At 52.0% G+C, this 26763-nt stretch overlaps 1 protein-coding gene across 1 annotated transcript in view; it reads right to left on the bottom strand.

Annotated features, from left to right (window-relative positions):
• Positions 1-249: 249 nt before the first annotated feature.
• LOC137381547 (uncharacterized) overlaps positions 250-26763 on the bottom strand; it is a 154237-nt gene continuing 127723 nt past the window's right edge. The window contains exons 14-25 of the mRNA XM_068054243.1: positions 25717-25824; positions 25199-25349; positions 22070-22149; positions 20406-20538; positions 19088-19224; positions 17120-17241; positions 14700-14846; positions 13743-13866; positions 12642-12879; positions 11011-11138; positions 7356-7460; positions 250-1800 (exon numbers count right to left, since the gene is read on the bottom strand). Of these exons, the coding sequence (XP_067910344.1) occupies positions 1666-1800; positions 7356-7460; positions 11011-11138; positions 12642-12879; positions 13743-13866; positions 14700-14846; positions 17120-17241; positions 19088-19224; positions 20406-20538; positions 22070-22149; positions 25199-25349; positions 25717-25824 (1608 nt within the window). The 3' untranslated portion in view covers positions 250-1665. The remainder of the gene's footprint in view (positions 1801-7355; positions 7461-11010; positions 11139-12641; positions 12880-13742; positions 13867-14699; positions 14847-17119; positions 17242-19087; positions 19225-20405; positions 20539-22069; positions 22150-25198; positions 25350-25716; positions 25825-26763) is intronic.

Raw genomic sequence — 26763 nt, 5'->3', positions numbered from 1 at the left:
TTGCAGGAAAGTGAAAGGTCAGTGACTGACCCCCACACTGTCACCCCACCCCTATCACAGGGAAGAGACCTTGATCTCTGACCCCACTGGGACAGCATTAGGGTCAGAGTTCGATCTCTGCCCCCCACTGGATTAGGGTCAGGGTTCGGATCACTGCCCCCAGTGGCTCAATCCTCAGAAAAATGCAAAGGTTTATGAGAAGTTCAGTGCTGTAGCAGAATTGAAGCACAGACAATCTGTGGTTGGTGTAATTGCTTTTATTGAGTGATTATTCCTGCACACAATACGAGTCATGCTTGTGCTGTAATGAGTTTGATCTCCATTTCCCACTATCAGAGTTAGCTCACTTGCTTTCCCTTTATCTGCTGCCCAGTGAAACACAAGGCATAGCCCCATTGCAGCCTCTCTCTGGCTGGGACCAGCTAGTTTAGCACAGAGAGATTCTAACCATCCAACCATTCCCTGCCGGCCATCAATACCCTGGGGGTCACCATTGACCAGAAACGGAACTGGACCAGCCACATAAATACCGCGGCTACAAGAGCAGGTCAGAGGCTGGGAATCCTGCAGCGAGTAACTCACCTCCTGTCCACCATCTACAAGGCACAAGTCAGGAGTGTGACGGAATACTCTCCACTTGCCTGGAAGGGTGTAGCTCCAACATTTAAGCTCAACACCATCCAGGACAAAGCAGCCCACTTGATTGTCACTCTATCCTCCACCTTTAACATTCACTCCCTTCACCACCAATGCACAGTGGCAGCAGTGTGTACCATCTACAAAATGCACTGCAGCAACGCATCAAGGCTCCTTTGACAGCACCTGGCAAACCCGCACCCTCTACCAACTAGGACAGGGCATCAGATGCATGGGAACACCACCACCTGCAAGTTCCCCTCCAAGCCACACACCATCCTGACTTAGAACTATATCGCCGTTCCTTCACTGTCGCTGGGTCAAAATCCTGGAACTCCCTTTCTAACAGCACTGAGGGAGGACCTGCACCAGATGGACTGCAACAGTTGAAGGCGGCAGCTCACCACCACCTTCTCAAGGGCAATTAGGGATGGGCAAGGAATACTGGCCTACCCAGCGATGCCCACATCCCACAAAAGAATTAAAAATAAAAGGGGTGGAAATGAAACCTGGACTCTTCCTGCTCTGTCTGTGGGCCTCAGTACCTCATTGGGCAGGAGAGTCGCCCATTCAGACATCAGGCAGAATCTAAATTTGAAAAGATCAGAGGGAGCTCCTCTTGCAGTCAGATCAGCAAAGGAATCAATTATTCAGTGATTTACCCTGAAAAAAAATCAGCACCAGCTTTTAAATTAACTCACAGGCCTGAGTTTATGAAAGATCTTTAAACTTGAAGAGGCGAAAACCCTTCACTCATTAAATACTCTCCTGCGTCTGGAAGCAATCAGCCCTCAAATTCAGAAAATCAACAGAAAGTTTGAATTGTTTAACCTGCAAAAAAGGGTTCCCTGATGGAGTGACTCCCTCTTTACAAAGCTTCACTACAAGCCACAAGTATTATTTTCTCCAATGACAGTTGGCTCCAGACCAGCATCAATCCCCTCCCCCTCCCCTGGTGGGACTGTATCACTGGGTAGAGCTGCCATGTTGCTCCTGGGGATACTCCTCTGCAGCCAGCGCTGGGCAGGTTTATCTGTCGATGGGTCGGCTATCCCAGCGCAGGAAGTAGACGTTACCCATGGAGTCCCCGCAGACCGCCACCCCAGCAGAAACTGGATTCACCTCCAGGCACAGCACGGGGGCCTGGCAAGTAAAGTGACCCACCTGGCGGATGGAGAAAATATGGGTTAATGAGAGCGAGAAATGGGCAGGCAAGAAAGAAGAAAGGGAGATGACGGTGGGGGGGGAGGGGGTTGGGGAGAGGGACATGATGGTGCGGTGGGGAGGGAGCTGATAGGAAAGGGTGAGCGAGATGACGGGGAAGGTTGAGAGGAAATCGGGATTACAATTCATTAAATGCACTAAGTGTGGTGAATAAGGTTAGTGAGCTACAAGTACAATTAGCAGTATGGGAATATGATGTAGTGACAATAACAGAAACATGGCTTAAAAAAAGCGAGCACTGGGTGCTTAACATACAAGGATATAAAATGTCCAGAAAGGATAGAGAAGGAAAAAAGGGAGGTGGAGTGGCGGTACTGATTTGGAAAGACTTTGCGGTGCTGGTAAGGGAGGATGTCCTTGAAGGGGCAAGGACAGAATCCATTTGGTTAGAGCTGAGGAGTCAAAAGGGTATGATCACACTACTCGCAGTATTCTACAGGCCTCCAAATAGTGAAAGAGGAGCAAATCTGCAGGGGAATCACAGAGATGTGCAAGAACTATAGAGTAGTGATATTGGGGAACTTTAATTACCCAAATATCGACTGGGATAATTTTAGAGTAAAGGGTAAGGAGGGAGAGGAATTTCTAAAATGTGTTCAGGAGAACTTCCTTGATCAGTATGTTGTCAGCCCAACTAGGAAAGAGGCATTGCTGGATCTGGTGCTGGGAAATGAGGTGGACCGAGTGGACCAAGTGTCTGCGGGGGAGCACTTGGGTAAGAGTGATCATCGTATCATAAGGTTTGGACTAGTAATGCAGAAAAGCAAGGAAAAAAATAAGGTAAAATGTCTAGATTGGAAGAGGATTAATTTCAACGCATTGAGAAAGGATTTAGCCAGAGTAGAATGGAACCAAAGACTGACAGGAAGAGCAGTGGCGGAACAATGGGTTATCTTTAAGGAAGAGATGCTTCAGGTACAGGCTAGGAACATTCCAACAAGGGTGAAAGGTAGGGGAATTAGGAATAGAGCTCTTTGGTTGACGACAGAGATCAAGATGATAATGAAACAAAAAAAAAAGATGGTGTATGATGCCTGTCAGGTGAACTCATCAGATGAGAACCAGGCCATATACAACAGGTTGAGAGGGGAGGTGAAGAGGAAAATAAGACTGAGAAAGAGAGAATATGAAAATTGAATGGCAGTCAACATAAAAGGGAACCCAAAGATCTTCCACTGGCATGTAAATCGTAAGCGAGTAGTAAGAGGAGGAGTGGGGCCTATTAGGGACATGGAGGGTAATATATGACATGAGCTGCCTGCAACAGGACATAGATAGGCTAGCAGAATGGGCAGAGAAGTGGCAGATGGAATTTAATACTGACAAGTGTGAGGTGATGCATTTTGGTAGAAGGGACAGGAAGAGGCAATATTAGGGACAAAGATGATCATAAATGCAGGGCAAGGCTAATATACATAATGAGTACTTTGTAACAGTGTTCATTAAGGAAATGGAGGTTGACAAAATACCAGTAGAAGCAGAAAGGAGTAGAGGCAATGGATAGGATAAAAATTGAGGCGGTGGGTGGGGATGTACTAAAAAGACTGGCTATGCTTAGAGTCGATAAATCACCTGGTCCAATGACTTGCATCCCAGGTTGCTAAAGGAAGTGGGGATGGAGATTGTGGAAGGGCTTGGCATAATCTTCCAATCTTCCTTGGATATGGGGGAGGTGCCAGAGGACTGCAGAACGGCAAATGTGACAGCCTTATTCAAGAAAGGGTGTAAGGACAGTCCTAGCAACTACAGGCCAGTTAGTTTAACATCAGTGGTGGGTATGGTTTTAGAAAGTATAATCAGGGAAAATATCAATGGGCAGTTAGAGAGGTTTGAATTAACTAAGGATAGACAGCATGGATTTGGAAAAGGCAGATCATGCTTGACTAATCTAATTGAATTTTCTGATGAAGTATTGGAGAAGACTGATGAAGAGAATGTGGTGGATGTTTATATAGATTTTAAAAAAGCATTTGCTAAGGTATCACATAAAAGATTGGTTAAGAAAATTGAGGTTTATGGAATAGGAGGTCAGTGTCCAATTGGATAAAAATAATTGGCTTATGGATAGAAACTAGCCAGTCGCGGTAAATGGTTGCTTTTCAGACTGGAGGATGGTAGACAGTGGGGTGGTGGGGTGTGCCGTAAGGGTAAATGCTGAAACCACTGCTTTTTTCCCCCATATATAAATGACTTAGATCTTGAATACAGAGTAGAATCTCAATATTTGCTGATGACACCAAACTTGGAGGTGCCGCAAACAGTGAGGATGATATGAACCACCTGCAACAGGACATAGATAGGCTAATAGAATGGGCAGAAAGGTGGCAGGTGGAATTTAATACTGACAAGTGTGAGGTGATGCATTTTGGTAGAAGGGACAGGGAGAGGCAATATATACTCAATGGCACAGTTCTAAAGATTGTGCAGGAATAGAGGGACCTGGGGGTGCATGTGCATAGATCTTTGAAAGTGGCAGGACATATTGAGAGAGTGTTTAGTAAAGCATATGGGATCTTGGGATTCATAATTACAGGCATTGAGTACAAAAGCAGTGAAGTTATGCTGAACTATTATAAAGCTCTGGTTAGGCCCCAACTGGAGTATTGTGTCCAGTTCTGGTCTCCACACTTCAGGAAGGATGTGAGGGCCCTTGAGAGGGTGCAGAGGAAATTTACTGGAATGATTCCTGGGATGGGGGATTTTAGTTATAAGGTTAAATTGGAAAATCTGGGTTTGTTCTCATCAGAGCAAAGGAGATTGAGGGGAGATTAAATAGAAGTGTACAAGATTATGACAGGCTTAGATAAGTTAGACAAGGAAAAACTGTTCCCATTAACAAATGGTACAAGGACTAGGAGACACAGATTGAAAGTTTTGACAAATGATGCAGGGGGAATATGAGGAAGCACTTCTTTTATGCAGCAGGTGGTAATGACCTGGAACACTCTGCCTACATGGGTGGTGGAAGTGGGGATGATCAATGACTTCAATATGAGGTTGGATGGCCACCTGAGAGAAATAGACTTGCAGGGCATTGGAGAGTGGGACTGACTGCAAGCTCTTTGGAGAGCTGGAAAGACAGGGAGAAAACAAGTGGTGTGAGAGAGAGTTGACGGGGGGGGGGGGGGGGGGGGGAGAAGAGAGGGAGACGATGAGGGAGGAGAAAGAGGGGGAAATGAGAGAGGGGCAAGAGAAAAGGAGAGATAAAGAAAAAGGGGAGCAAAGAAAAGGGGGCAGGGGAGAGGGAGTGATAGACTGTTACTGATACAGAGGGAGATAATCATGTAAGATTGAAAGAGGGTTGAGAGAGAGAGAGAGAGCGAGAGATACACACAGAGCGAGAGATACACACAGAGCGAGAGATACACACAGAGCGAGAGATACACACAGAGCGAGAGATACACACAGAGCGAGAGATACAGAGAGAGCGAGAGATACAGAGAGAGCGAGAGATACAGAGAGAGCGAGAGATACAGAGAGAGCGAGAGATACAGAGAGAGCGAGAGATACAGAGAGAGCGAGAGATACAGAGAGAGCGAGAGATACAGAGAGAGCGAGAGATACAGAGAGAGCGAGAGATACAGAGAGAGCGAGAGATAGAGAGAGAGCGAGAGATACAGAGAGAGCGAGAGATACAGAGAGAGCGAGAGATACAGAGAGAGCGAGAGATACAGAGCGAGCGAGATACAGAGCGAGCGAGATACAGAGCGAGAGAGATACAGAGCGAGAGCGAGCGAGATACAGAGCGAGAGCGAGCGAGATACAGAGCGAGAGCGAGCGAGATACAGAGCGAGAGCGAGCGAGATACAGAGCGAGAGCGAGCGAGATACAGAGCGAGAGCGAGCGAGATACAGAGCGAGAGCGAGCGAGATACAGAGCGAGAGCGAGCGAGATACAGAGCGAGAGCGAGCGAGATACAGAGCGAGAGCGAGCGAGATACAGAGCGAGAGCGAGCGAGATACAGAGCGAGAGCGAGCGAGATACAGAGCGAGAGCGAGCGAGATACAGAGCGAGAGCGAGCGAGATACAGAGCGAGAGCGAGCGAGATACAGAGCGAGAGCGAGAGAGATACAGAGCGAGAGCGAGAGAGATACAGAGCGAGAGCGATACAGAGCGAGAGCGATACAGAGCGAGAGCGATACAGAGCGAGAGCGATACAGAGCGAGAGCGATACAGAGCGAGAGCGATACAGAGCGAGAGCGATACAGAGCGAGCGATACAGAGCGAGCGATACAGAGCGAGAGATACAGAGCGAGAGAGAGAGATACAGAGCGAGAGAGAGAGATACAGAGCGAGAGAGAGAGATACAGAGCGAGAGAGAGAGATACAGAGCGAGAGAGAGAGATACAGAGCGAGAGAGAGAGATACAGAGCGATACAGAGCGAGAGATACAGAGAGATACAGAGCGAGAGATACAGAGCGAGAGACAGAGCGAGAGACAGAGCGAGAGACAGAGCGAGAGACAGAGAGAGAGAGAGAGAGAGAGACAGAGCGAGAGAGAGAGAGAGAGAGACAGAGCGAGAGAGAGAGAGAGACAGAGCGAGAGAGAGAGAGACAGAGCGAGAGAGAGAGAGACAGAGCGAGAGAGAGAGAGACAGAGCGAGAGAGAGAGAGACAGAGCGAGAGAGAGAGAGACAGAGCGAGAGAGAGAGAGACAGAGCGAGAGAGAGAGATACAGAGCGAGAGAGAGAGAGACAGACAGAGCGAGAGAGAGAGAGACAGACAGAGCGAGAGAGAGAGAGACAGACAGAGCGAGAGAGAGAGAGACAGACAGAGCGAGAGAGAGAGAGACAGACAGAGCGAGAGAGAGAGAGACAGACAGAGCGAGAGAGAGAGAGACAGACAGAGCGAGAGAGAGAGAGAGACAGAGCGAGAGAGAGAGAGAGACAGAGCGAGAGAGAGAGAGAGACAGAGCGAGAGAGAGAGAGAGAGACAGAGCGAGAGAGAGAGAGAGAGACAGAGCGAGAGAGAGAGACAGAGCGAGAGAGAGAGACAGAGCGAGAGAGAGAGAGACAGAGCGAGAGAGAGAGAGACAGAGCGAGAGAGAGAGAGACAGAGCGAGAGAGAGAGAGACAGAGCGAGAGAGAGAGAGACAGAGCGAGAGAGAGAGAGAGACAGAGCGAGAGAGAGAGAGAGACAGAGCGAGAGAGAGAGAGAGACAGAGCGAGAGAGGGAGAGAGACAGAGCGAGAGAGGGAGAGAGACAGAGCGAGAGAGGGAGAGAGACAGAGCGAGAGAGAGAGAGAGACAGAACGAGAGAGAGAGATACAGAGCGAGAGAGAGAGATACAGAGCGAGAGAGAGAGATACAGAGCGAGAGAGAGAATGAGCAAAAGCAAAATACTGCGGATGCTGGAAATACTCAGCAGGTCCAGCAGCATCTGTGGAGAGAAAAACAGGGCACTGAACTTTCATCAGAAGTCAGAATGAGACTGTGAGAGTGAAGACAGAGCAGAGAAAGGGCTAGAGTGGGAGCACCAGAATGTACAGAGATTACCTGTTTCAGGGACTCTCGGTCCCACAGTCGCACAGTTCGGTCATACGATGCTGTCACAATGAGGTCATTCATCTCAGTCACTGCAGTCACCCTGTCAGAGTGAACCTGGGGACAGAGCATGGAACAGAAATATTGTTGATTTTACAGCAAGGCAGATCAGAGTAAAGCTCCCTGTACACCATCCCATCAATCACTCCCAGGGCAGGTACAGCACGAGTTTTTTTGATTCATTCATGGGATGTGGGCGTCGCTGGCCAGGCCAGCATTTATTGCAAATCCCTAATTGCCCTTGAGAAGGTGGTGGTGAGCTGCCTTCTTGAACCGCTGCAGTCCATGTGGGGTAGGTACACCCACAGTGCTGTTAGGAAGGGAGCTCCAGGATTTTGACCTTCACAGTGAAGGAACGGCAATATAGTTCCAAATCAGGATAGTGTGTGACTTGGAGGTGAACTTGCAGGTGGTGGTGTTCCCATGTATTTGTTGCCCTTGTCCTTCGAGTTGGTAGAGGTTGTGGGTTTAGAAGGTGCTGTCAAAGGAATCTTGGTGCGTTGCTGCAGTGCATCTTGTAGATGGTACACACTGCTGCCACTGTGCATTGGTGGTGAAGGGAGTGAGTGTTTGTGGATGGAGTGCCAATCAAGCTGCTTTGACCTGGATGGTGTCGAGCTTCTTGAGTGTTGTAGGAACTGCACCCATCCAGGCAAGTGGAGAGTGTTCCATCACACTCCTGACTTGTGCCTTTTAGATGGTGGAGACTCTTTGGGGAGTCAGGTGGTGAGCTGCGCGTTGCAATATTCCCAGCCTCTGACCTGCTCTTGTAACCACGGTATTTATGTGGCTACTCCAGTTCAGTTTCTGGTCAATGGTTACCCCTAGGATGTTGAGAGTGGGAGATTCAGTGATTGTGATGCGAGTCTTGTGGGAGGACTGGCTGAAGGCCAGCCCCAAGGGCACCAAAGGACTGGAGGCTCTGCTCACGTTGAGGGAGCTGACCAGTGCCTTCCACCAACTCTCGAGGGACAAATCCCCGGGGTCGAATGGGCTGACCGTGCAGTTCTCCAGGGCGTTCTGGGAAGTCCTGGGGTCAATTACACACAGGTCCTGGGGGAAAGCCTGGCGGCTGGGGAGCTACTCCTCTCGTGGCGCACAGTGGTCAATGTCCTGCTGCCCAAGAGGGGTGATCTCCACTTGCTTCAGAACTGGTGCCCGGTCTCCCTCCTCAGCACGGAGTATATGATCTTTGCCCAGGCTCTGTGCTGGCCCATATGATCCACTCCGACCAGTCCTACAGAGTTCTGGGCTGGTCCATCCAGGATAACATCCACCTGGTCCGGAACCTGATCCATCTTACCTCGATCAGGAGAAGGTGTTCAACTGGGTGGATCACGAATATCTTTTCGGGATTCTGCAAGCGTTTGGACTCGGGCTGCATTTTGTGGCCCGGGTATGCTTTTATACACCGTGGCAGAGTGTCTGGTCAAAGTTAATGGGTCCTTGACTGCGCCCTTTTGCTTCGGGAGAGGATTACATCAGGGATGCCCCATGTCCAGCCAATCATACACCAGCTGCGTGGAGCCATTCCTGTGCCTGCTTCACAGGCTGTTGGCAGGTTTGGTTCTGTGCAGGCCGGGCATGTGGGTTGTCCTCTCGGCTTACTTCGATGATGTGCTCCTCACAGTCACAGAACCCGGTGACTTGCAGAGGATACGCGAGTACCAGCAGATTTTTTCTGCCACATCCTCCGCAAAGATCAATTGGTAGAAATGTTCTGGATTCCTGGTGGGTCAGTGGCGGGTGGACTCTCTGCCAGAGGAGTCAACACCTTTTGCGTGGAGCGCCACGCATCTCCCCTATCTGGGAGTCCACCTGAACCCCGAGGAGGGGTGGTAGAGGCAGGAACCCTCACAACATTTGAGAAGTATCTAGATGAGCACTTGAAACGCCATAGCATACAAGGATACGGGCCAAGTGCTGGAAAATGGGATTAGAATAGATAGACTTGATGGCCGGCGTGGACATGGTGGGCCGAAGGGCCTGTTTCTGTGCTGTATAACTCTATGAGGAAGCCTTACCAGCAAACTGGCAGGAGTTGGTGGCAAAAGACACCGCTCAGCTAGGGCGCTGGATAGGAGTGCTCTGAGTGCTTTCCTACAGGGGCTGAGTGCTGGTCATAAACCAACTGGTGGTCTTGATGCTGTGGTACCGGTTGGTCACTTTGACCCCGCCCCCTGCATTTGCCACCAAGATCCAAAAGAAGCTTGTCGATTTCCTGTGGGCAAGAGGAAACACCTGGTCTCTTGCCAAAGTCCTGAGTCTCCTGATTGAGGAGTGCGGTCAGTTGCTGGTCCGTGTCTGCACCCAGACTGCAACTCTCCGCCTTCGGACCCTGCAGAGATACCTGTACGTTGAGCGTCCTCCCAGATGGTAGGCTCTGACAACATTTTTTTCTGCCAGGGGCGCTGCCTTCAAGATGACATGCAGCTCCCAGTAGCAAACGTTAGCCACCCCTCTCCGAGGTATTTGCCTGTCTTTTACCAGGATCTATTCAGAGTCTGACACATGGTTGCTTCCAGTCAGGGCGCTCCCCAACCGGTGGTGGAGGGGGCCCTGGATGTTCAGGTGACCAGCTCTGGGGACGGACCCCTCACTGCGGGTGACAAGGGGGCTCGGGAGTGTAGAGCGCTCCCGGCTGAGCTGACCACCGCTCGGGCCGGAACTGCCCATCGGACCCAGGCGCCGAAACCCACATTGGGAGTTGGTCCTGCACAACTTGACCCATCTCTCAGAAATGCCCTCTGCGCCATTCCACACTGCACGGAGAGTTTTCCTGTATGGGTTGCTCCTGCACACTCTCCACTTCCTCGCCCTCGTCTGCTACCCGAATACACTGTGGTGGTTCGTGTTGCCATCTGGCGGCGAGGGGAAACCCTGGTGGAGGTCTCTCTATGCGGGACTCCTCCCCCCTTACATCGGGGATCTGGCATGGAGAGTGCTGCACAGGGCAGTCCTGTACAATAGACTTTTAAGTAGGTTCAGGGACTCCCAGGCCTCCTATAATCTCTACAACCTAGACGAGTCCGTGTTCCATGTATATATGGAGTGTGTGAGGTTGCAGCCCCTCTGAGTATTTAAAGGGGCTGCTCCTCAAGTTTTGGTTGCACTTCAGCCCCACGCTCCTGATCTTTGGGCACCTGGTGCAGAGGGGCATAGGCTGGGAGGAGGATCTCCTTGTCGGTCTGCTCCTGGGCCTGGCCAAGGTTGCAATTCACAGGTCCAGGCAGCGGGCCGTAGTGGGGGTCCATCCGCCCTGATTGCCTGCCCCTCTTCGTGGTTACGTTTGTGCCCGGATGTCCCTGGAGAAGGAATATGCGGTGTCCGCTGGTTCGCTTGAGGCCTTCCGCGACCGGTGGGTGCCGCAGGGGCTGGAGTGCATCATCGATGCAGACAAAGCTATTTTAATTTGAGTTTTTGTTTTATTTATTCGATTTTAATGAAGTTATTTTATAAAATGTATATAAAGGGGGCCTGAGGAATAAAGGCTGGTCGACAAAATAAAAATGGGCTAAGTACAAAGTAAAGCTCCCTCTGCACTGTCCCACCCTAATCCAGAGCACGCTAGGCTGCAAGGGTGAAGTAGAGAGCGGCCCCATGTTACCTGTTTGTGGGTCCAGGTGGAAAGCCTGGGGTCATGTTGATTGATTGACTCCTCTGCCGGAATGGCGGTGGGATCCCAATCTGAGCGCCACAGGGATCCCAGAGAGTCGGCACAGAGCGTCGAACAAGCTGCAGGAGGGTGAAATCCTGTTAAATGCCATTGGCTAATGGCTAGAAAGCCTCAGTATAATTTGGAATGCATTGTCTGATAGGATGGTGGACATAGAGTCAGTAGTTACATTGACAAGGGGAACTGACTGAACACTTAAAGGAAAAATTTGCATGGCTGCGGGGAACAAGCAGTGTGGGACTAATTGAATAACTTTATCAAAGAGCCAGCACAGGCACTAATGGCTTCCTCCTATGCTGTATGATTTTATGTATTGGTCTAAAAAGAGTAGAGACATTGTAAGCTTTAGAAAGAGACATCCACATACAGTGCAGGAGGAGGCCATTCGGTCCACTATGCCTGGGTCAGCTCTTTGAAAGCGCTATTTGATTAGTCCCACTCCCCCACTGCACTTTTCCCATAGCCCGGCTCATGCTTCCTTTTCAACCATTTATGCAATTCCCCTTTTGAAAGTTACTATTGAATCTGCTTCCACCGCCCTTTCAGGCAGCGCATTCCCGATCACAACTCAGTGCATAAAGAAAAAAATTCTCATCTCCCCTTGCATTCTGTTCACAACTATCTGAAATCTGTGTCCTTTGGTTACCGACCCTCCTACCAGTGGAAACAGTTTCTCCCTCTCTAGTCTATTAGAACCCTCTGTAATTTTGAACACCTCTACCAAATCTCCCCTTCACCTTCCCTGCTCCAAGGAGAACAATCGCAGCTTCTCAAATCTCTCTCTGTAACTGAAGTCCTTTATCCCTGGTACCATTCTAGTAAATCCCCTCTGCACCCTCTCCAAGGCCCTGACATCCTTCCTGAAGTGTGGTACCCAGAATTGGATACCATACTCCAGCAGAGACCTTTGCTGACCTGTGTGGGCCTCAGTAATAATTATAGCCCCACCGCCCCCCCACAACCTTCTCTACTGCCCAGCCCAGCTGGGATCAGCTCACTCAGCGTAGACAGGAAGGGATGGAACCCAGGCTCTTCCTGCTCTGCGTGAGGCTCAGTACCAATGCAGCTTTTTTTTTTAAATGCTTTCCTCATCCACTTGCTTTGCTTCTTTCATTCTCATTTCTAATTTACCAACAGGCCATCTCTCTAAAGTCATCAGATCAAGTCTGAAAGATTTCTGACAGGTGAAAGTGAATAGTAGAGTCAGCTAGAATTTCTATACCTACCTTATTCAATTGAAAAAAAAATGCTGCCAATCAGACTGATCATACTGCACGTTTGTATTTGAATTGAGTAGCTACGCTCCTCTCTCATGCAAACAGCTGGGCACCAGCCAAGCATGTGACAAAATTAAGGGAGTTGATACTGTGTTAAAATATATTCAATTCTATCATTCACAACCAGCTCACCTGAGGATGAAAGGTCCCACTGATCCCATCCAGCTCCCCATCAGAGGGAAGAGACCTTCATCCCATGTATCTGGCCTGGATTTGGAGGGACAGACCCAGCACGGTAAGGTCTCCTTTTGGAGTGTTGCTTGACAGCGATGGTTCTAGTCTTACCTTCCCCTGGTGTTGTGCCAGATTCCTTTACCACGGTTAACCATGGCAATGTGCCAACCGTCTCTGCACCATCCAATCCCCAAGGATTGATTTTGAAGGTGAAACCCTTTATCAGCTTCTCCTGCTCCTGTTCAGACTCCGTATCCTGCTTCTCCGCCTCCATATCAGGCACTGTATCTTGCTTCTCTGACTCCTTCTCGGATTCCATATCCAGCACCTCCTGCCCTTCTTTCTCCTCCTGCAGAACAGTACATACATAGCCAAAATTTATTGGCAGTTTTTAAGCCAGTCTCATATCCTTGCTCCTCCTCCCTTCGCCATCTCCTCCCCCGCCACTTTCTCCTTCCGCATTTCTCCAATGCCTTTCACCACCTCAGGACGTCCCAAGGTGCTTTACAGCAGTTCTGTAGAAATGTAGTCACTGTTGGAAGGTTGGGAACGCGACAGCCACTTTATGCACAGCAAGATCCCACAAACAGCAATGTGATAATGACCAGATAAAAGCTGCTTCTATTTAAAAAGTGATGTTGGCTGAAGGTTCAATATTGGCCCCAGGACATGTGGGAGAACTCCTTCCTGTTCTTCTTCCAGATGTGGATTTAACGGCTCATTTTAAAGATGGCACATCAGACAGTGCAATGGGGCCAGGATTATGGGAGTTGAATCCACAACCTTCTGACTCAAAGCAAGATGAACTGAGCCACTGCTACCACCAAGATACTGACTCATGGTGAGGTCCAGTTTCACTCAACCCCCTGCCCCTCACTCCCCCAGCCAAGTGACCCCATTCCTCCCTGGCAAGCCCAGAGCCTGAGCACTGGCAGGATATTTGACTGTAGGTGGAGGCATCACCCCTAAGCCCCCAATTCTGGCCTCAGCCAATCACCACACACCTTTCCAGCAGGAGTCCCAGGATGGCTGCCCCATCAGAGAGGAGAGGAGAGGACAGCTTCATCCCCTCTGTCTGGGATGTATCTGACCCCAGGGTGAAAGGTCAGGACCTAACCCCCGACCCACACCCAGACCAGCATCAGGGAGAGAGGGGGAATTTGACCTATTGAATGGGTCAGTGCACGTATCTGCCCGGTTTGGAGTCCTTACCTCCCTCGGTGGGTTGTCAGCTTTCCTGAGGGGGATGAACTTGGTTCTTCGTGACCCCTCCACGGTCACGAGGGAGCCATCCCTCCTCTCAATAACACGCGAGAAGAGGCAGCAGAGGTGGTTGCTGGAAGGAAGAAGAAAAAAAGTGACTGTAGGTAGGAGAAGGGGGAAGAGAAGGGGCTGGGTTGGTTGGCGGGAGGTGGAAGAGTGCAAGAGAAGGGGCCAGGGGTGGGGGCCAGGGGTGGGGTCAGGAGGGAGACAGGACTGGGGGTGCGGGAGAGAGAGGAGCCCAGGGAACGAGGGGAGAGAAGGGGCTGGGGGTGAGGGAGGGAGAGAGAGAAAGAGAGATAAAGGGGGGGGGGGAATAAAGGGGCTGGGGGGAAAAAAGAAAGGGGTTGGGAGTGGGGGGGAGTGAAGGGGAGGTGAGGGCTGGAGCAAGGAAGTGGGAGGTAAGGGGGCTGTGGGGTGTGGGGAGGTAAGGGGGCTGGGGGAAGGTAAGGGGCTGGGGAGGGGTTCCGGGGGGTAAGGGGCCCAGGGGTGGTGGCAGGTGAAAAGGCTGGGTAAGGGGAAGGGGGGGCAGGGGGGGGGGGGAGGAGCTGGGTAGGGGTCAGAGTGTGCAGTAAGAGCTGGGGAGAGGAGTGGTGGGGGGGGGGGGGGGGGTGGGGGGGCGGGGGGTTGTGTGGGTAAGGGGCCGGGGGAGTTTCTTACGAGAATTTCTTACCAGAACAAACGTAATGCAAACGATCATGGACGTTCCCAGAACCCAGCTTGTTTCCCAGACTCTCCTGGGCCCCTCCTCCACCCCCACGGCTGCTCCCACAGCAGATGAAAACTAACCCTTCCCCCAACCCCGCCCACCACGATTTCCCCCCCCCCCCCACTCACTGTCTCTCCCCCTCACCTTCACAGACCCTCCCCTCTCACTGTCTATCCCCTGTCCATGATGAGGACACTTACCTCTCCATTACCAGCCAGTGCCCCCGCTCTGCGCTCCAGAAGGTGATGTTTCCTTTCAGGTCTGCTACCAGGAGGCGGTCCTGGTTTTTGAGCCAGCTCAAATAGTAGGTGGGAAAATTGAGGGTGAATGAAGACTGGAGATACATCCTGCAGAAAAAGCCAGACCACAGGACAAAGCAAACCATAAGCAGGAGGGCAGAGTGAGGGGGAGAGTGGGGGGGGGGGGGGAAAGAGAGAGAGGGGGCACGGGAGAGAGGGAGAGAGGGGGAGGGGAGGGGGGGAGAGGGGGGGAGAGGGGGAGGAGGGGGAGAGAGGGAGAGAGGGGGAGGAGGGGGAGAGAGGGAGGAGGGGGAGAGAGGGAGGAGGGGGAGAGAGGGAGGAGAGGGGGGGAGAGGGGGGAGAGGGGAGGGGGGGGAGAGGGGGGAGAGGGGAGGGGGGAAGAGGGGGAAGGGGAGAGGGGGGAGGGGGGAGGGGGGGAGAGGGGGGAGGGGGGGAGAGGGGGAAGGGGGGGAGAGGGGGAAGGGGAGAGGGGGAAGGGGAGAGGGGGAAGGGGAGAGGGGGAAGGGGAGAGGGGGAAGGGGAGAGGGGGAAGGGGAGAGGGGGAAGGGGAGAGGGGGAAGGGGAGAGGGGGAAGGGGAGAGGGGGAAGGGGAGAGGGGGAAGGGGAGAGGGGGAAGGGGAGAGGGGGAAGGGGAGAGGGGGAAGGGGAGAGGGGGAAGGGGAGAGGGGGAAGGGGAGAGGGGGAAGGGGAGAGGGGGAAGGGGAGAGGGGGAAGGGGAGAGGGGGAAGGGGAGAGGGGGAAGGGGAGAGGGGGAAGGGGAGAGGGGGAAGGGGAGAGGGGGAAGGGGAGAGGGGGAAGGGGAGAGGGGGAAGGGAGAGGGGGAAGGGGAGAGGGGGAAGGGGAGAGGGGGAAGGGGAGAGGGGGAAGGGGAGAGGGGGAAGGGGAGAGGGGGAAGGGGAGAGGGGGAAAGGGAGAGGGGGAAAGGGAGAGGGGGAAAGGGAGAGGGGGAAAGGGAGAGGGGGAAAGGGAGAGGGGGAAAGGGAGAGGGGGAAAGGGAGAGGGGGAAGGGGAGAGGGGGAAGGGGAGAGGGGGAAGGGGAGAGGGGGAAGGGGAGAGGGGGAAGGGGAGAGGGGGAAGGGGAGAGGGGGAAGGGGAGAGGGGGAGGGGGAGAGGGGGGAAGGGGAGAGGGGGAGGGGGAGAGGGGGAGGGGGAGAGGGGAGGGGGAGAGGGGGAGAGGGGGAGAGGGGGAGAGGGGGAGAGGGGGAGAGGGGGAGAGGGGGGAGGGGGGAGAGGGAGAGGGGGGAGGGGGGAGAGGGAGAGGGGGGAGAGGGAGAGGGGGGAGGGGGAGAGGGGGGAGGGGGAGAGGGGGAAGGGGAGAGGGGGAAGGGGAGGAGGGAAAGAGGGAAGAGAGAGAGAAAATAATCCGTCAACCTGGGTACCGCCCTCTCTGCCACCCTTGTCGAACTGTCTGTGCTGCTGTCTTGGTAATGCCCTCCCTGAATAACATGCTCCCTGTCAGCCTGGACAATGCCTGCCTGCTCTATGCAGCCACAGGCAACATGCCACAATCACGTGAGAGTGTTGTTCAGTATCTCAGCCTCTATTAACAAAACAGAGTGGGTGAGGGTTTAACGCCCTCTCTGAGCCTCCCGTGCAGGTCAGGGTTTCAGGCCCTCTCTGGGCCTCCCGTGCAGGTCATGGTTTCAGGCCCTCTCTGGGCCTCCCGTGCAGGTCAGGGTTTCAGGCCCTCTCTGGGCCTCCCGTGCAGGTCAGGGTTTCAGGCCCTCTCTGGGCCTCCCGTGCAGGTCAGGGTTTCAGGCCCTCTCTGGGCCTCCCGTGCAGGTCAGGGTTTAAGGCCCTCTCTGGGCCTCCCGTGCAGGTCAGGGTTTAAGGCCCTCTCTGGGCCTCCCGTGCAGGTCAGGGTTTAAGGCCCTCTCTGGGCCTCCCGTGCAGGTCAGGGTTTAAGGCCCTCTCTGGGCCTCCCGTGCAGGTCAGGGTTTAAGGCCCTCTCTGGGCCTCCCGTGCAGGTCAGGGTTTAAGGCCCTCTCTGGGCCTCCCGTGCAGGTCAGGGTTTAAGGCCCTCTCTGGGCCTCCCGTGCAGGTCAGGGTTTAAGGCCCTCTCTGGGCCTCCCGTGCAGGTCAGGGTTTAAGGCCCTCTCTGGGCCTCCCGTGCAGGTCAGGGTTTAAGGCCCTCTCTGGGCCTCCCGTGCAGGTCAGGGTTTAAGGCCCTCTCTGGGCCTCCCGTGCAGGTCAGGGTTTAAGGCCCTCTCTGGGCCTCCCGTGCAGGTCAGGGTTTAAGGCCCTCTCTGGGCCTCCCGTGCAGGTCAGGGTTTAAGGCCCTCTCTGGGCCTCCCGTGCAGGTCAGGGTTTAAGGCCCTCGCCAGGCCTTCAGACCCCCTCAATGCGGGGCCGCTCCTTACTGTACAGAGTTCGTCTGTTGGTGGAGGCTGACGGTCCAGATGGAGACGCGCTTATCATATGATCCCACAGCAAAATTGTTCTCTGAGAGGAAGACAATAGCACTGATCCGGTTCTTGTGGGCCTGTGGGAGAAAGGGAAAAGGGGTTGATGGGTGATGTTTTGACAGCGAGAAGGTGCGCAAGAGGCAGAGAGAGAGCGCGAGAGCGAGGAGCGGAGGGGGCGGGGTGGAGGGGGCGGGGGACGTGAGGGTCAGAGAGAAAGTGAGAGGCAGAGAGACAAAGGAGGGGGTGCAGAGATGGAACAACATGATATAGAAATTCAGCTATCAGTGACTAAAGAGACACAATCTGACAGCACAATCGAAGCCATTCAGCCCATCATTGAATGATCTGTACAAAATTAGTCCCATTCCCACCAGCTCTTTCCCCTAGCCTGCAAATATTTGACTTTCAAGTTTTTATCCGATTCCCTGTGAAAGTTATGACTGAATGTGTGTTCACCAGCGTTCAGTCAACACATTCAGATCACAACAACTCACTGCATCAAGAAAACCTGAAAAGTCAACTCTGTTTCTCTCCCCACAGATGCTGCCAGACCTACTGAGTATTTCCAGCCCCTTCTGTTTTGTTTTTATAAAATTCTCAGCTTCCTTTAGATTCATTGTACAATATGTTCCCAACCAACCTGACTCTACAGCCCTCTCTGCTTCTCCTGCTTTTCTGATTTAACTCGAAGTAACGAGCGAGGATCTGCCTCTTCAATCCCATATGGCAGCGAGGTTTTTATTGATTCCCAGGATGTGGGCATGGCTGGCAAGTCCACCGTTTATTGCCATTCCTAATTGCCCCATGGTAGTAGCGACCACCTTAAGCATCTTGATATGGCAGAGTGGCTCACGTGGGCACTTTAGAGGGTAGGGAAGAGTCAATCATGTTGACGTGGGACTGGAGTCATATGTAGGCCCAGTCTGGGTTAGAATGACAGGTTTCCTCCTCCTAAAGGGATAATGGTAAACCAGTCTCCTCTCGTGAAAGATCCCCCTCCTGTTTACTGCCTGGTTTAGGAAGGATGTCAAGGCAGTGGAGAGGGTGGGGAAGAGATTCATCTGGGATGATCCCCGGGACTGGAGGCTGCACTTTGGGGGAGAGACATTGAGAAACTGAGGCTGTTCATAAGAACAGAGCAGGTTATGAGAAGATTCGAGAGAGGGGTTACGATTAAGAAAATCAGAAAAAGCTATTCCCACTGTTGGTAAGTCAGTAACTAGAGTGCATCAAATTAAGGTCAGCACTAAAAGGCCAAGGGAAAGTTTGGGGGAATATTCTTTACACAGAGGGACGTTAGGACAGGAAATAACCAGCTGGAAACCAAGGGGGAAGCAGAAATAAGAATAGCTTCTGGAGAGGACAGAAGCACTTAAAAGGGTCTTGGGAAAATGCAAAGAATTAGGACTGAAATGAGTGCGTCTTCAGAGAGGGGGCACAGAGGTGATAGGCTGAATGGAGAAAGGGTGGGAGGAATAGGACTGAGTAAAGTGCTCCTTCAGAGAGAAGAGCTCCAAACTCAGTTCCCCTGATGCTAAGGATCAGCCTCGTGCCTCCAGAGCAAGGATGTTTCACTCATGGCCCTGATGATCAGCACTCATGATCGGGTCTGACCAGAGGGATCAGCCACTTCAGTTTTACAACAGGGGCTTCTTCAAACACTCTCCTCTCATGCTTAGAGCAACAAGGCAGTTCCTTTCTCTTGAGCAAACTGTCATACAGCTGAAAAAGGGTCTGGACCCTCCCAATCACTCTGACAGACATGCTTCAGGCTAAACCACAAATCCAGACTTATGACAAATTATAAACTTATACAGAAGTGAAAATGATTTATCATCCCCGCCAACCCACCGAAGACAGGGATTCAGCAGGACACCAGGAACTGAAATGAAACATTTTCCCAGATAAATCTTAGATTCCCACCTGGACACTGTGCAAAGCTATGCTGGCACTCCACAACTTAACTTCTCCGCTCTGACTGCCGGATATTAGGAACGTACCAGAGGGTGACCAGCAGAGGGCAGTGACTGCGCCACAGTGATGCGACAGATGCTCCACACCTGGACACACACATTGGGGAGAGGAAGAGGAGGAGTTAAGCACCAGACCACACAGCTGCAGAGAGTTACAGGGTGGTGTAGGAAAGTGTGCAATATCATAGGGAAAATAGATTAATATAGAAATATTAATAACATTGTGATGCGAATATGCTCAGTGAGAGGCTAATGCATGGAGGAATGAATTTCCATTTATATAGCATCTTTCACAATCTCAGGACATCCCAAAGCGCTTCACAGCTACATCTGAAGTGCATACACTGTTGTCATGTCACAAACAGAGCAGCCAATTTGCATAGTTTCCACAAATCGTAGATTAATAACCAAATCATCTGCTTTATCTTTTATGTGATGTTGGTTGCAGGATGAATATTGGCCACAGGACACTGGAGAAAACTGTCCCCCCACCACGCACCCCCCCCGCTCTTCTTCCAGTTATGGCCGTGGGATCTTTTATGTCCACCTGAAAGGGCAGGCGGAGCCATAGGTTTAACATTTCAGCTGAAAGTCGGCACCTCTGACAGTTCAGCACTCCCTCAGTACTAGCACTGGGACTGTTGGCTCAAGTTTACGGGGCTCGAGTCTCTGGAGTGGGGACTTGAACCCACAACCTTCCGACTGAAAGGTGAGAGACCAACCGAACCACAACTGATGCCTGGTTTAGATTTGGCCATTAGAGCAGGAGGTTTCAGGTTAAAGCAATTTAAGAAGCCACAAAGGGTTTGCGCGAAGAATTATAGTCGATTTGGAGCCAACATGTCCATGTATCTGCTGTCATCATGCTGTTAAGCTGTTACAGTATTTATACACTGAATATTGACACCACTGTGTCAGTCAGTAAGCTGGAGGCAGGGTGGGAGTTACTGCAGACAGCATCTTTTTGAACTAAGTCTCAAACATGACAGCAGAGTGTAATTGAATCACAAATGACGGCAAACCAGGTCTATTTACACAGAGACCATAAATGACAGAAACAACAGACGTGCTGTGACATTGTCACATGCTATTACACTGGTGAGGGACAAAGATGGTAAACATGACAACACGCTCTGAACATCTGCAGTTCAGAGAGGAATGTAATACGCGATGATACTTTTAAATGGAGTAAGTTTGATGCTATGAGTATCACATTGCCCCAAGACATGTCCCCTGCTCCAGGAGTTTGGGGGGTGGGTCTGTCCTACCTTTCCCATGAGGGACCTCCCATAGTCGCACGGTTCGGTCAGCCCCAACGGTCAGGAAGAAGGGGACACCATCCCCCGCGGCAGCACCATTGACCGGGGCACCGTGAGCCACCAGTGTCGACACCTCGTCCACCTGGAGGAACAGAGACAGGAAATTAGCAGATGATCAGGGGTGAGGGGGGGGGGGAAAACAGGGGTGAGGGGGGGGGGGAAAACAGGGGTGAGGGGGGGGGAAAACAGGGGTGAGGGGGGGGGGAAAACAGGGGTGAGGGGGGGGGAAAACAGGGGTGGTGGGGGGGGAAACAGGGGTAGGTGGGCAGGCGGGGGTGGAGAGATGGAAAGCTGAACAGAATGAGGCACAGTGTGCAAGAGTAAAAAGATTGTGTGTGAAAGAAAGTGCGAGAGAGATCAAGAGAGAAACAGTGACAGAGAGAATGCCAGTCAGGAGTGGAGGGGAGGGAGTGAGGGACAGAGAGAAACAGTGACAAGAGAGGCAGAGAGAGGCCAACCGGCAGAGAGACCAGACAGACAGACAGAGGGAGAGAGGACGATTCCCGATTATCTTCCCCACACCAGATGTCAAGCTAACTGGCCTATTTTCTGTTTTCTGCTTTGCCCCCCCCCCCCCCCCACTTCTTTAATAAATATTAAATTCTTTAATATTTGCTACTTTCCAGTCTGATGGAGCCTTTCGAGAATCTAGCGACTTTTGAAAAATTAACACCAACGCATCTACTACCTCATTAGCCACCTCTTTTAAGACCCTAGGATGAAGCCCATCAGGACCCGGGGACTTGTCAGCCCACAGCTCCATCAGTTTGCTCAGTACCATTTCCCTGGTGATTGTAATTTCACCAAGTTCCTCTCTTCCTTCCACGTCCTGATTTACAGATCTTACTGGAATGTTTTTTGTATCCTCTATAGTGAAGACAGAAGCAAAATATTTGTTCATTTCATCCGCCATTTCCTTATTATCCATTAGCTCCCCATTCTCACTCTCTAGAGGATCAACACTCTCTTTACTTACTCCTTTCCTTTTTAAACACCTGTAGAAACTCTTGCTATCTGTTTTTACATTTCTGGCTAGCTTCCTCTCATACTCTAATTTCTTTCTCCTGCTTAACCTTTTAGTCATTCTCTGCCGTTCTTTATATTCCGACCAATCATCTGACCTTCCACTCATCTTGGCAAAATTATATGCTTTTTCCTTAAGTTTGATGCTTTCCTTAACTGTTTTAGTTAACCACGGATGGTGGGTTCTTGCATTAGAATTTTTCTTTAGAGTAGGAATATACTTATCCTGAGTATTCTGAAATATCCCCTTAAATGTCTGCCACTGCTTCTCAATTGATCTATCTCATAGCCGAGTAGCCCAGTTCACTTCAGCTAGCTCAGCTTTCATGCCACATAGTCGCCCCTATTTACGTTTAAAATACTAGACTTAGACCCATTCTTCTCCTTTCAAACTGAATGTAAAATTCAATCATATTGTGGTCACTGCTACCTAGAGGTGCCTTTACTCTGAGGTTAATTAATCCTGTCACATTACACAATACCAAGTTTAATATAAACCTGCTCTCTGGTGGTTTAGACAGAGACAGAGAGAGAGAGACAGACAGAGAGCTGATGAAGAAAGGGTTTTCCAGCTGAGCTCACTTGCTCACCAGCAGTGGGTTCCAGAGTCTGACGGTTCCATCGTCACTTGCAGTCGCCACTGTCAGCTGGTCAGGCTGCCCCGTTTGTTCTGTGGAGCGAAGGGACCAGGTCAGCAGTGACTGCGCTCACAGAGACTATCCCTGCCTCCTGTTCCCTTCGCCACTCCACTCACCCCCGCCCCCCCAACCCACCAACCTGAGGGTACGTTCTATACCTGGGGGTCCAGGCACACATGAACGCTGGCACCTCACCCAGGAGACCCCAGTCTTGAAGTACGATGCAAAGACAGCGAGTGACAGCGGGAAATTTGACCAGTCAGGGGGTCCTCAGCCTAAATTGCAGACGTACTCCCCCAACCCCCCGATCCCATCCCCACCCTCATCCCAATCCCGTCCCCATTCCCCCCTCCTCCCCAATCCCGTCCCCATTCCCCCCTCCTCCCCAATCCCGTCCCCATTCCCCCCTCCTCCCCAATCCCGTCCCCATTCCCCCCTCCTCCCCAATCCCGTCCCCATTCCCCCTCCTCCCCAATCCCGTCCCCATTCTCCCCTCCTCCCCAATCCCGTCCCCATTCCCCCCTCCTCCCCAATCCCGTCCCCATTCTCCCCTCCTCCCCAATCCCGTCCCCATTCCCCCCTCCTCCCCAATCCCGTCCCCATTCCCCCCTCCTCCCCAATCCCGTCCCCATTCCCCCCTCCTCCCCAATCCCGTCCCCATTCCCCCCTCCTCCCCAATCCCGTCCCCATTCCCCCCTCCTCCCCAATCCCGTCCCCATTCCCCCTCCTCCCCAATCCCGTCCCCATTCCCCCCTCCTCCCCAATTCCGTCCCCATTCCCCCCTCCTCCCCAATCCAGTCCAATTCACCCCTCTCCTGCCCATTCCTGTCCCCATTCCCCCCAATCCTTTCCCCATCCCCAAATTTCCCTCTTCCCTGATCCTGTCCCCTTTCCCCCTTCCACTCCAATCCTGTTCCCTTCCTCCCCGATCCTGTCCCCATTCCCCCTTCCACTCCGATCCTGTTCCCTTTCCCCTCTCCCTGATCCTGTCCCCATTCCTCCCTCCCCCAATCCTGTTCCCATTCCCCATTCCCCCCGATCCCATCCCCATTCCCCCGATCCCATCCCCATTCCCCCACCCCCCAATCCCGTTCCCATTCCTCCCTCCACCCCCGATCCATCCCATCCCTCCCTGTCCTCCATTCCCCATAACCCCAACCTCGCCCTGAAACAGCCATTAACCCTGCAGTACTATCAGTAAAGACCCCCCAGGGTTGAGGATCCATGGTGACGAGGAGTGACTGGAGGTTCTGGGATATTACTGAGGGGGCAGAGTTGGCCAAGAGGAGGTTTAATGGAGAATTATTAATGATAAAGAATATTGATGGGATGAACAGGAAACAATTGTCTCCTCTCCCTGGGCAGTCATTGATGATAGGTCATTCATTTAATATAGTGACTCGGAGGGAGATTGGAGCAATTTCTTTCCCCAGGTGATTTGTTTGGGGTGTGGAAGGTTTTGCCACTGGGAGAAGCTGAGGCAGAAACCACTGCATCTGTTCAGTGAGGACAGGACACAGATTTCATCAGGAAAATACAAGGGAAAGGGATTAATATATGGCTACGGGGAGACAGTAGGGCAGGGGAATTAGTTTGGGATTGATACAGGGCTATGGGGAGAGAGCAAGGCAGTGGGAATTACTGTGGGATTGATACAGGGCTATGGGGAGAGAGTGGGGCAGTGGGATTAGTTTGGGATTGATACAGGGCTATGGGGAGAGAGTGGGACAGTGGGATTAGTGTTTTGTTATTCGCTCGCGGGAAGTGGGTGTCACTGGCCAAGTCAGCATTTATTGACCATCCCTACTTGCCCGAGGTGATCATGAGCTGCCTTCTTGAACCCCTACAGTCCATGTGAGGTAGGTATACCCAAGTGCTGTTAGGAATGGAGTTCCAGGATTTTGACCCAGTGACAGTGAAGGAAAGGGGAGATGGTTAGATTCTCTCTTGTTGGAGATGGTCATTGCCTGCCACTTGTGTGGCACAAATGTTACTTGCCACTTATCAGCCCAAGCCTGGATATTGTCCAGGTCTTGCTGCATTTCTACATGGATTGCTTCAGTATTTGAGGAGTCGTGAATGCCACTGAACATTGTGCGATCATCAGCAAACATCCCCACTTCTGACCTTATGACTGAAGGAAGGTCCTTGATGAAGCAGCTGAAGATGGTTGGGCCTAGGACACAAACCTGAGGAACTCCTGCAGTGATGTCCTGGAGCTCAGATGATTGACCTCCAACAACCACAACCATCTTCCTTTGTGCTAGGTATGACTGAAACCAGCAGAGAGTTTCCCCCCTGATTCTCCTTGACTCCAGTTTTGCTAGGGCTCCTTGATGTCATACTCGGTCAAATGCTGCCTTGACGTCAAGGGCAGTCACTCTCACCTCACGAGTTCAGCTCTTTTGCCCATGTTTGGACTAAGGCTGTAATGAGGTCAGGAGCTGAGTGGCCCTGGCGGAACCCAAACTGAGCATCACTGAGCAGGTTATTGCTAAGCAAGTGCTGCTTGATGGCACTGTTGACGACACGTTCCATCACTTTATTGATGGTTGCGAGTAGGCTGATGGGGTGGCAATTGGCCGGGTTGGATTTGTCCTGCTTTTTGTGTACAGGACATACCTGAGCAATTTTCCACATTGCTGGGTAGATGCCAGTGTTGTAGCTGTACTGGAACAGCTTGGCTAGGGGCGCGGCAAATTCTGGAGCACAGGTCTTCAGTACTATTGCTGGACTGTTGTCAGGGCCCATAGCCTTTGCAGTATCCAGTGCCTTCAGTTGTTTCTTGATATCATGCAGAGTGAATTGAATTGGCTGAAGACAGGCACCTGTGATGCTGGGGCCTTATGGAGGAGGCCAAGGTAGATTATCAACTTGGCACTTCTGGCTGAAGATTGGTGCAAATGCTTCAGCCTTATCTTTTGCACTGATGTGCTGGGCTCCCCCATCATTGAGGATGGGGATATTTGTGGAGCCACCTCCTCCAGTTCGTTGTTTAATTGCCCACCACCAGTCACGACTGGATGTGGCAGGACTGCAGAGCTTAGATCTGATCAGTTGGTTATGTGTCCCCTCTCTTACCACAGACTGCCTCCGATACGGGTCCAGGTTTGCTGAAGGCCGCTAGGTGATTGATGCGGTGAGGATGGGCGTGGATTGCGGTAATGGCAGATCCGGACTCTTTCCACACGACCAGGTCCCCGGACCCACTGACCGACAGCACCAAATCCTCCTGGAAGAGAAAGAGCGACAGGACGAGGTCAGGTCTGTAGGAAATACAGGCCCACCAACACTCCACTCTGGTCCATTGCTTTCCGTCCGTCTCTTTGCCCTTCAAGATGCTGACTCCCCACGGGCACTACCCACCTTCTGATACTGCACTTGAGCTACCCCTTCATGCACGGGCATCGGCAGGATATTCTACTGTAGGCGGCATCGCAACCAGACCTGGCCCCGTCTGACCTCCACAGGGCTGGACCCTCTGGATGGTGATCAGAGGCAGTGAGTTGTGCTATTTCTATACTGATGTTATTCCAGCTCCCTCACACTGTCACTCAGTAACCCCTCTCCCCACAGTGCCCTGCGCTGCTGAGACTCACCATGATGCAGACCCCACTGATGGTGGAAGTGTGTCCCTTTAATTCCCGGATGCATTCCCCGGAGTCCGGATCTGACAGACGAATCGTCCCGTCATTGGAGCAAGAGGCCTGTCGGCAAAGAGACATAACAGCCAATAAGGAATTGGACAAGAATCTTTCAGTGCCAGTACAGCACGATTTAGATACAGAGTAAAACTCTCTCTACACTGTCCCCATCAAACACCCGCAGAACAGGTAGAGCACAGGGTTAGATACAGAATAAAGCTCCCTCTACACTATCCCTTCAAACACTCCCAACGCAGGTACAGAATTCCAGAGCTCAGGGCCACGACAGCTGAAGGCATGGCTGTCAATGGTGGAGTGATTAAATTTAGGGCCACACAACAGGCCAGAATTGGAGAAGGTTACAGAGACAGGGAGGGTTGCGGAGCTGCAGGAGGTTAGAGATAGGGAGGGTTGGAAAGGCTGGAGGAGGTTACAGAGATAGGGAGGGTTGTAGAGGTTGGAGGACGTTACAGAGATATGGAGGGTTGTAGGGGCTGGAGGAGGTTACAGAGATAGGGAGGGCTGGAGGAGGTTACAGAGATAGGGAGGGTTGTAGGGCTGGAGGAGGTTTTAGAGATAGGGAGGGTTGTAGGGGCTGCAGGAGGTTACAGAGATAGAGAGGGTTGTAGGGGCTGCAGGAGGTTACAGAAATAGGGAGGGTTGTAGGGCTGGAGGAGGTTACAGAGATAAGGAGGGTTGTAGGGGCTGGAGGAGGTTACAGAGATAGGGAGGATTGTAGGGCTGGAGGAGGTTACAGAGATAGGGAGGATTGTAGGGCTGGAGGAGGTTACAGAGATAGGGAGGGTTGTAGGGGCTGCAGGAGGTTACAGAGATAGGGAGGGTTGTAGGGCTGGAGGAGGTTACAGAGATAGGGAGGGTTGTAGGGCTGGAGGAGGTTACAGAGATAAGGAGGGTTGTAGGGCTGGAGGAGGTTACAGAGATAGGGAGGATTGTAGGGCTGGAGGAGGTTACAGAGATAGGGAGGGTTGTAGGGGCTGGAGA

Source organism: Heterodontus francisci, chromosome 22, assembly GCF_036365525.1.
Source record: "Heterodontus francisci isolate sHetFra1 chromosome 22, sHetFra1.hap1, whole genome shotgun sequence".
Taxonomy (NCBI): Eukaryota; Metazoa; Chordata; class Chondrichthyes; order Heterodontiformes; family Heterodontidae; genus Heterodontus; species Heterodontus francisci.
This window is presented reverse-complemented; position numbering and strand designations above follow the sequence as displayed.